Raw genomic sequence first — 10,648 nt, forward strand, 5'->3', positions numbered from 1 at the left:
CGTCGGGCTGTGAAGGCAGAGAGAAATTGACTAATTAGCAATGCGCACTAAAACTTGACGGTTCTCTCTATAACAGCGAGAGGAAAGACTCGGCTTTTTTCCCCCTTCTTCCTCCTTCTTCTCCCCCCTTTCTTYTTCTCTTTCTTCCAAAGATGTTTGAAATCGCAGTCATTTACGCTCGACAGTTTTTACAATAGCCTTGAGCCATAATTTTGCGAGTCTCTCCAGCATCCATACCCCTGCATGGTCTCTCTCCACCGGCCATGCACGACCGTTTCTCTCCCCAACCGTGGATTTCCTATTACTCTCGTTACGACTCACTGAGCCCCAGGCCCAAGGATAATGATGTGTTGTTTCTTGGTAGCATAATTTGTCACACGTATATTTCTTCTTCTTCTTCTCTTGCAGAAAGCACAGCTCCCTCTCACACACTCACACACTTCTTGTTAATTCAGAAGAACAAATGATCTAACGTCAACAAATAACCCGAAAATAGTGACTTTTCAGAGTTGGAATCAATGGTTCTTTTGAGACGCCACAAAGGGAAGGCAAAACAGTCTTTTTAAAAAGAAGAACAAAGGAATATTCAGGAGATATTGGGACCCCCCCTCTCTGAAGATTACTTTCTTTTCTTTTTTTGTGTGTGTGTGAAGAGCTGAAGTCAGGTAAGTTTGGATCCTTCTCTGAGCCAAAAGCTGCTCACCATCTTTCCGTTGAGACAGGAGGCGCTTTTGGAGAATCTAGGAGGCATTTCGCCGCTCGTGTCAAGTTTAAATCCGCAAACAGATATTTAAAAAAGCCTAACAAACAAAATCTGCGCGTGTTTTTTTGTAATTAACTTTTCCCGAAAGCTGCATTTCACTGGATTTTCTCTCATACTCACGTCCGTTTTACGCGCCCTGACGGCTCGGAGACGAACTGATTGCTTTTGTATGACTCCGTGAACGCGTGTAATGTCCTCAGGAGGACAGGAGGAGAGAGGAGAGGTGTTTGCTGAATGCTGCATGCTGTCCGTCCACCGTGGCGCCTGGCTTCTTGTTTCTCCTCCCCGCGTAACCGACAACTTGAGCCGCGTCAGGCGAGAGCGCAGCGCCGCAGCGTCTCCGGATCCGTGTCGGCAGCGCCCTTCAAACCCCCCAGCCTCCTGAATTATTATAATTATTTTGTTTTTTGGTTTTGTTCTAAAACCTTCTCCAGTTAAGAGAAAACGAGCGGCAGGGAGCTCCAGCGTTTTTGTTTGCTGCTTTACGACCAGAGCTCGTCAAAGTTGGAAGCCTGCCGCYAGACGGACGGGCGATCTGTTCTGTAACTTACTGAGAAATCAGTCCTGAATGGCTCACATGGTGGTTTTTTTGTTGCCTAGGTGGCGTTCGCAGTCAGGAAGTCATGTCCAGATCGGGTGATAGAACATCCACCTTTGACCCAACGCACAGTGACACCTTGCTGCATGGGCTCAACCTGTTATGGAGAAAACAGCTGTTCTGCGACGTGACTCTCACTGCCCAGGGACAGCAGTTCCACTGCCACAAAGCTGTGCTGGCATCCTGCTCTCAGTATTTCAGATCTCTCTTCTCCTCCCATAATGCCATCAACAACGAGGGAAGCAAGGGGGACCAGGGCAGCAGCGGGACCCCCTCATCTTCTCCTGATGACAAGCTGGTGACCCCCAGCACCAGGCCTATCAACAACCTTGTGCTTCAGGGCTGCTCCTCAATTGGACTGCGATCAGTGCTGGAGTACCTGTACACTGCCAATGTCACACTCTCCCTGGACACAGTGGAAGAGGTGCTTTCAGTCAGCAAGATCCTCAACATCCCCCAGATCACCAAGCTGAGCGTGCAGTTCCTCAACGACCAGATCTCTGTGCAGAACTACAAGCAGATCTGTAAGATCGCGGCACTGCACGGACTGGACGAGACCAAGAAGCTGGCCAACAAGTACCTGGTGGAGGATGTGCTGCTGTTGAACTTTGAGGAGATGTGCGCCATGCTGGACGCTCTGCCGCCCCCGGTGGAGTCCGAGCTGGCTCTGTTCCAGATGTCAGTCCTCTGGCTGGAGCATGACCGGGAGACTCGCATGCACTACGCCCCGGACCTGATGAAGAGGCTACGCTTTGCCCTCATACCTGCTCCCGAGCTGGTGGAGAGGGTGCAGTCTGTTGACTTCATGAGGAGTGACCCTGTGTGCCAGAAGCTGCTCCTGGATGCCATGAACTACCACCTGATGCCCTTCAGGCAGCACTGCAGACAGACTACGGCCAGCAGGTGAGGGGGAGGCAGATAAACTGAAGGAAGTTCAATAACTGAAGCAGGCAGAAATAAATTCACCCAAACACCTCACTAATAACAGTTAAAGTGATGAAATGTAATCAAATTATTTCAGCTAATTGAACTACATGAGGGGTCAGAATATGGTGACTGTGGGGCGTTTYCTGTAAAACACACTGACAGCTGATCCTTCTTTTTTTATCCCTAATAATGCTGTCACATGTCTTTTCAAAGGAGGGAAAAAAACTATTCATAATTGCTCTCTAATCAGTTTGAACAAGATGCAACAATCTAAATATTTTTTTCTTTGCATTTCATTTGTAGAAACTCTCAGTGCAGTTTGAAATGTTGAAATGAAAATAGTTGCCATGGTAATTACATGGTAATTGCATAAAATTTATGATCCAAGCAAAAGGGTCCCTTGTTACTGGTATTGCAAGGAGGGAAAAAATGTAATGAAAGAAAATTTGCACGTATGACGTTAGAGCATTTGAGGAGCTGTTACAATTCTTTTTTTTCCCCCTATCCCACTGCTGTCCAAGCTGCTGGTCTTACATCCATTTTTGTCCTGATCTGAACTTTAAGAAGCTGCATTCTTAAAGAAGTTGATGTTGCTCATGGAACTTCTGTCCAAACAATTAAGAAAATAAGTAGAATTATTTTTAGTGCTTCGTAACTGTAAGAGCATTGCCAGTAGAGAACTTAAACTTTGTACATTTCTGTTGCAAGATTCTGAACAGAAACTCATAACGTCTTATCCGAATAATGAATCCATTCCCACGTATGTACCTAAATTAGCTGCAATCCAGGAATCCTCATAATTAGTCTAATATGCTGCTGTTTCTCTGCTCTCAATTAATCACCATTATTTATGTCCAAGGTCTCATTTGCATCAGAATAACCTCAAAATACGTCTGAATGGGCTCATATCTCAGAGCATGTGCAGGGACAACAGGGATTTACCCAAGCATGAAGAAGTAAAGCAGAAACAGAATGTATCTAAACTTAAAGATCATTTAATCTTAATATTTCTAGCATAAAGTGATTGTGTTTAAATCCTACTGATTCTTATAATAGTCATTATGTTACAGTAATTTGTGCAGTTTTGAAGACCTGCTCTATTTACAAAAAGCAGGAAACATTTCAGCACTGGTTCAGGGAGTCACATGAATCAGTGTAGCCAATGAAATGGAGACGTTGTATGGGCAGGTTTATGGACTCCGCTGTGCTTTTAGCCTCCAGCATGGCACCCTGCAGGACCATCTACGCTTCACAGCTAATTGAAAAGATATCTTTAGAGTGCAATAACCATTCAATAATACATCACAAGGAAACATGCACTATTGAGCAAATTTTGTTAATTGTAATGAATGTGGCAGTGTATTGTCTAATAAGTAGCCTCGAGTTTAGCTGGTGCACCTGGACAGAGAGAGGATATTGTTTCAGTCATGCTTTTTGTTCTTTATTTCTGATTAACTCTTTCATATAATGAGCTTCGGCCAAGTTAAACATGAAATGCTGATGATGGGAACAGAATATGTTTGATGATTAAGTCTTGATGTGTATATATTAGCCTTACTTTTGAAATTACAGGATCCGCTCCAATAAGAGAATGTTGCTTCTGGTGGGGGGTTTGCCTCCTGGACCTGATCGTCTTCCCAGCAATTTGGTCCAATACTACGATGATGAAAAAAAGACGTGGAAGATCCTCACAAGTGAGTTGCAAAAGGCTTTGCTTCTTCTTCTTCTTCTTCTTTTTTTTTTCGTACCCGAGGCGTCTTGTTGTAGCGTGCTGTTATGACGAGAAATGGTTGTTCGTATGGATGACTTTAACACGGGTTAATTTCCACAGAAAATGAGGGGTACAGAGTTCCCTAAATCCTTCAGGTAATAATGTATCACTATCACTTTTAATATAAGCTTTTAATCAGAGCGTGACTTCACAGCGGTGTACGGCTTCATGCCCGGTTTCTCTTGTTTTTGCTGAAATATGCTGGCAGGATGCACAACGAGATTTACCCGAATCACATGAACTATRAGAGGCGAAGATGGAACAATGAGTAAAAACATCTGCCTTCAATAGATTTTAACGGTCATTCCCTGACGTTAATCAATACTTAAATTTACTCAGGCTAACATGAACCTGTTGACTCGGTGTCACTCTGAGGATGAGTTCAACTGTAAAAAGCTTTTATTGGAACATTCATGATGAATGAATTCATGTTGAACTTTTTTTTCTTTTTAAACATGTATTCGTTTCTACTTAGTATTTACTTGATTTTATCTGATTGTATTTTTATTCTGTTGTGCAGCACTTTGGTTGCCATTGGCTGTGAAAAGTGCTATGCAAATGAAGTTTTAATTCATCAATTCACAAACTGATTAACAAAGAAGGAAATAGAAAAGTTATGAGAAGCTGCATCTTTAACACTAATGGGGTTAARTTATTGTACAAATTTAGTTTGTCTGTACAGAACATATGAGACCTTTTGTAAAGAAAAAAAAGCATTCATACCGCTTTCACCTCAATAAAGTGCACTTTCCTTCCTTCTCTCCCTGTCTTCCCTGACCTTTTAAGGCTCACCACTATATTGTTGCGATATTGCAAAGGTCAGAACGAAGCTATTGGGAAAACACATTTCTCCTTTGCATCATTGTTGCTGGACATATTGAGTTCTTGTCCTTTGTTTTTCATGGAGTCATATCTCAGCTGCTTTTCTCCATTCATACATATCAGCCATAGTTCTGCGCTCTGTCACCTCGGCCCTGAGCAGATTATAGCTTCATTTTGTGGCTCAAATTCGTATGAATCATGATTTTGAATGAACATCACCTGCAGTCCTGAACATGTTTTTTTTCCTCTGCTCAAATAATACTATTTCTTGCCAGCCATCTGGTATTTAAGCTCAGATTTTTTTTTTCAAGGTTCATTTTCGCTTTGYATACATAACAGCCTAAAGCTCGCTGGTGTTTGCCTCCTCGTCATTTTCTCATTAAACTCACACTCATGGGCATAAAACTGCAACAAGCGAAAGGTCAATAGGGATTCCCATCGCTCAAAACTAAAAAAAAAAGTTAACACTCAAATGGTCCGTGGACAAGTGGAAGGACAAAACTGCAAAATCATCCCCTTAACACATCGGTGAACATCTGATGTAGCCCTCCTCACAATGGATGTGGAATAGAAGATTATTAACATTCAATCATAACTTTTCAATGAGGCGAAACCTGAGAGGGACAGCCTTTGATTAAGACATTCATCAACACAATTTGGGCAGAATCTGATTCCTCTCGTTGTGTCAGACAGACCCGCTGCTCGTTGATTCCAGTGTAAAGTTTGCCATCTAGTGTACCCACAGCAGCGTGGCCAAACACAAAACAAAGGCAGGCCGATTTTTCAGCTGCAATCCTTGACCATTTCTTTTCTCCTTTTTTTTCTAAAGCAACTTGTTATTAAAAACTCAGATATGTATCACGTGGTATTGTAGCCTGGCCTGGAACAAATTAATAATACAGTATCTGGTGGGATGCAGTTCTGTTGCCGTTAAAGGCACATAAGAGCTCCAGTAGCAGTGGTGCATTAGCTGTGAAGTCATCCAACCGAGCTCTGCTGTCGCTTCAATGCAGAGGCTTCTGACTCCCTCTAGTGAGCCCTAGAGCTCACTGTAGACTGGAGTGATCGAGTCCACCTCATAGAGGACGTGCTCACCCTGCCCTCCTGCMTCTGCTGACCCCCCCAGGGGTTAGCACAGGATTTATTTGAGAGGGGGACAAAAAGGCAGATAAATTTAAACCATTTCCTCAGGTAATATTTCACTGGAGAAGAGAAACATGATTKATATGCTTTTTCTTCTTTTCACTGCACAAGGACTCTTTCATTATATCATAATCTCGTATTATTCAGCTGCTCACCAGAGGCTCATATTTTTCAAATCGCCTCAGAGTACCTCAGATACTATGGCTCTATAGCATACAGTAAACCAATAATCTTCTTCTCACATCAGTACAAGATGTTTTTTAGTATGAGTACAAGTCACTAGACACCAAATAAAAAGCCATCCATCCGTGTCCTATATGCTGTGACTGAATGATAATGTAAATAGCATGTAAGGGAATTTGGCAGTTGTATGGCACTCGCCTTTTGAGGTGCACTGAAGGCAGGCAACCTAATCCCCTCGTTTGAGATAAATCTGTGTTTAGTGTCTGTAGTATTAGTTCCTATCTGAGACTTTCCCCCTCCCGTCGAGAGGCGGCACATGTCAGCCAGCTTGAGTGAGATTGCACGGAGAGGCCAATTGGAAAGAAATGAGATTCAAGGCTGTCTAATTTTGCGGCAACTGTGATCCATCAGGCGGTGGGGAGGTGACAGTGGAAATGACTGATGGAGACAGACAGGTGGGCTTTAACATTTCACTGATTTGTGTTCAGAAAGCACCGGGCCTGAGATTTATTGAGTGAACACGATCATGTTCATTATGACTGTCACCTAAGACCATTTCTCTACATCTCAATGGGGTCACTTCAGCAGAAGATGATGAAGGAGATCACAAAAAACATACATGGAGGATATCCTCCCTGATGGCTCCTGCCCCCCTCTGCCTGTGGACGTTTGATTTTTAAACTACACTAACACACAATAAACTCTAGTTGAATTCATGGAATGCACAGTTTATCATCAGATACATCATATTGTAACAGAAAATATGGACACTGTTACATTGTGGGCATTAGTTGAAGCACACAATGGATAAAAATGGAATAAAAAATCTTGAAAAGGCTAAATTTGGCCTGCTGAGGCAGAAAATTGCAAATGTAACAGACGTATCGTGATTATCAGTGGTTTTGCCATTATGACTCAGAACATTACTTGGAGCTTGGTATGATAACATGTTCATCTGTGACGCTAATGCCTGTTCAGTAATTTGTTGTTATATGTTTGTTTTAGACACAACTAGAGAAATATAAGGATTATGATGCTGCTCGGAGAGAGTGATCCAGATTGCCAGACTGTCTGAGTTCTGATTGTAAAATAAACTCTAGCTGCCAATCCTGGAGTTCTTTGTTTGATTATGAATTRTAAAAAACAATATTGGTGAGTCAGCCAAAGGAGGAGGAGCCACCACATGGTGGTGCTTTTCTTGCTTCATCCACACGATTTATAAYAAACTTTTTATTATCTTTTCTTTCTTTCAGTAATGCCTTACAACAGCGCTCATCACTGCGTGGTGGAGGTGGAAAACTTCCTGCTGCTGCTGGGCGGAGAGGATCAGTGGAACCCCAACGGTACTTTGAAACAAAGCGTTCCTCTTTTTTTTCTTTTAGGTTTTACACAGCAACATTATTTTAAATTATTTACTACATCTGGAGGAGTTCCTCTGTCAGAGTTTATGCAGGTTCAAACCCATCAGAGCTAATGTAACACACTCATCCTAGAGCAAATTGGACAAACAGCACTCTTATCAACACTTGTCAATAATTGGCGCTGATAAATAACTGTTGTTAACGCTGAAATATTTAACGTGTCAAAGTGTTAAACTTGCTTTTTGTAAAATGGTGGCAGCACAGCTTCTTATTAAGAGACAAACTTTGTAAATGCTCTTAAAAAATCTACATAATAGTTGTGCTTAATAAGCTATAGGAGCAATGGTCAAGTAAATACAGTTAGAGAGCATTGAGTTTACTTAGTTTTTAGCAGAAAACTATCTTTGAACTTCTGTAAAAAAAGCTATTTTATATCAAAAATGGCATTAAAAAGCAGCATGTATCATGTGCAATGAAAATATTTTGGAGAACCAGCATGCCATGTTCATGCTCCTAAAAACTTGAGCAAAAACCCGTTAACTTAGAAGTCGGCCTTGTACTAAAAGCTTTAATTGCGAAATCTTTTGAATCACATTTGATTTTATTCTGTTTTTCAGGAAAGCACAGCACCAATTTTGTCAGTCGCTATGATCCCAGATTCAACAGCTGGATTCAGCTGCCACCAATGCAGGAAAGGTGTGTATATTTTTGCTTTTATTGGAAATGTTGAAAAAACAGCAAATCAAAATAGCCGCTGTTCTACTGACTCCAGCAAAAGAGTAGAACTCTACATTTATAAAATGAACCAAAACAAGGTATTGCACAAGTTTGTGAAATACTATTACTGTATGTGCAAAAGTTAATTTAATGTTTATGCTTGTGTTTGGGCTTATCAACACTTAACTAGCTCACTATTTTTTATGATTTTTTTATTTGTTTGTTTTGAAAAAAATTCCGCAATTTTTAAAAATTTCGGCTTAGTAACTTGCAAAAAACCAACAGTGAACGATGCCTTTGCCAGATCAGTGATGTTGTCTGCTTGACTCCTCCTCCTCTAACCCAGGAGAGCCAGTTTTTTTGCCTGCCGCCTGGATAAGCACCTGTACGTGATTGGTGGAAGGAATGAGGCGGGCTACCTCTCCAGCGTGGAGTCCTACAACCTGGAGACGAACGAGTGGAACTACGTGTCACCTCTGCCGCAGCCTTTAGCTGCCCATGCAGGAGCAGTGCACAACGGCAAGATCTACATTTCAGGTTTGGGATGAGGACATCACTCAGACACACATTATTCATTTCAACAAGACTTCAGCAACACATGTGCTAAATTTAAAAGCCCATACAAACTACAGATTTATGTTGGCTAAATTACAATTAATGAGCAAGAACATGAAATGGAAGAAAACATATTTTATAATAAAAGGATGTAACATCTTTGAACACATGTTCTTTTTTTTTTGTCAGAAGGTGGTGCAGTGTGCCTGCCAACAATTCTTTTTAAGAGGCCCCGTCTAGCTGCTTGCCTGTAAAACATGAATGGGCTGCAGGATCACTTCTGTCTTATCTGCACACCCCCACATGCTTTTATTGTTGAACGTGTAGTTTTCAGCCTCAGGCTACATTGTTTTCAGCCCCAAGCAGCGCTGACAAGCAGCTCCTTCTGGAGAGACTGAAGGCTTCACATAGTAAATTTTGCATCCAGGCTGTAGTACTCCTCTAAAAATTGTAAATAGTCTGGTCTCAATGTAAATAAAGCACTTATAACAGGTGCGGGTCAACATTAAACATCAGAGGAATATATATATTAGTTTTCTAGGAGGGGTGAGAAACTAATTAACTTTTCATAACAACTCTACTCCTTRGAGTTTATTGGAAATCACACATTTGGTCTCAGTGTTTTTCATTTCAATTGTCCACATTGCATGAATGCAGAAGGTCACAAACTGAAACCTTCTCTCTCAGAGCTTTGTAGCGGTGAATCATCCAAACTCCAGTAACCCTTGGAAATTTAGGCTTACCAGATAAAAACAAAGACACTAAACTGGTGGCCTCATTCTGTTTGAGCAGAAAGCAGCCATTACGTGTGCTTATTTAACTAAAATTGAAAGGAAAAAATTGCATTTACACATCCTTATTAGATTAAGTGTAAGTGCACGTGGCTCAATAATTTAAATCTGTTTCTGTCCAGTGATTTATTCTGTAAAAACCTTTTGACCTGGTCACTCCTGGGTTACACAGAAAGTATATTTTTCAGGACTAAAGTGCACCTGTCTGCTGAAGCCCAGTTTGTCATAAAGAAGCATCTATGTTGTGCACTTTAGTTGTATTTTGACATGATGGGATAATTGTGCGTCGACGTGTTGCAGGAGGAGTGCACAACGGCGAGTATGTGTCCTGGCTCTACTGCTACGACCCGGTAATGGATGTGTGGGCTAGAAAACAAGACATGAACACAAAGCGCGCCATTCACGCCCTGGCTGGGATGAATGACCGCCTGTATGCGATTGGTGGAAACCATTTGAAAGGTAAGAACTCACCTCTTTTTAGGAAATCAAAGAGGTCTGTATTGGTACTTTTTTAATWAGTAAAAATCATGTTGCCATTATGTGCCTTCATTACTCTGTGCACCTTATTTTTTACTCTTCATTATTCAGGGTACGGACATAAAATAAAATAAAAATTCACCAAACGTGTGCTGTGGACTTGAAGGTGTGTTTAGTTAAAAAGCAGCTCACTCTGTTTCATTTACCAGACATTTTAAAATGTAAATTTCTCTTTTTGAGGTTGTTTCTGAATGTTTTATAAAAGCCGATTGAGACTTGGGTTTTTATTCAAACCCTTGATAATTATTAACACTATACTACATTACTAATTATTTAGCTACATAAATACTGTATATCATTATCAAGCAAGGCTGGCCTGTGGCATAGGCAATATAGGCAAATGCTAAGGGTGTTGTTTATTTTTGTTTATCCAAGGGCATCACAAATGAGGGACTATATACAGTGGTTTGCAAAAGTATTCATACCCCTTGAACTTTTCCATATTTTGTCACATTACAACCACAAACATAAATATATTTC

The 10,648-nt window shown here is 41.2% G+C and overlaps 1 protein-coding gene across 1 annotated transcript in view; it reads left to right on the top strand.

The window, feature by feature from the left end:
• The window catches only part of klhl14 (kelch-like family member 14), a 14,314-nt gene continuing 3,666 nt past the window's right edge, over window positions 1-10,648 (top strand). Inside the window, exons 1-7 of the mRNA XM_014030140.1 lie at window positions 1-665; window positions 1,364-2,264; window positions 3,861-3,982; window positions 7,461-7,550; window positions 8,186-8,264; window positions 8,632-8,822; window positions 9,932-10,090. Coding sequence (XP_013885594.1) covers window positions 1,387-2,264; window positions 3,861-3,982; window positions 7,461-7,550; window positions 8,186-8,264; window positions 8,632-8,822; window positions 9,932-10,090 — 1,519 coding nt within the window. The 5' untranslated portion in view covers window positions 1-665; window positions 1,364-1,386. The remainder of the gene's footprint in view (window positions 666-1,363; window positions 2,265-3,860; window positions 3,983-7,460; window positions 7,551-8,185; window positions 8,265-8,631; window positions 8,823-9,931; window positions 10,091-10,648) is intronic.

This window comes from Austrofundulus limnaeus, unplaced genomic scaffold (assembly GCF_001266775.1).
Source record: "Austrofundulus limnaeus strain Quisiro unplaced genomic scaffold, Austrofundulus_limnaeus-1.0 Scaffold6, whole genome shotgun sequence".
NCBI lineage: Eukaryota > Metazoa > Chordata > Actinopteri > Cyprinodontiformes > Rivulidae > Austrofundulus > Austrofundulus limnaeus.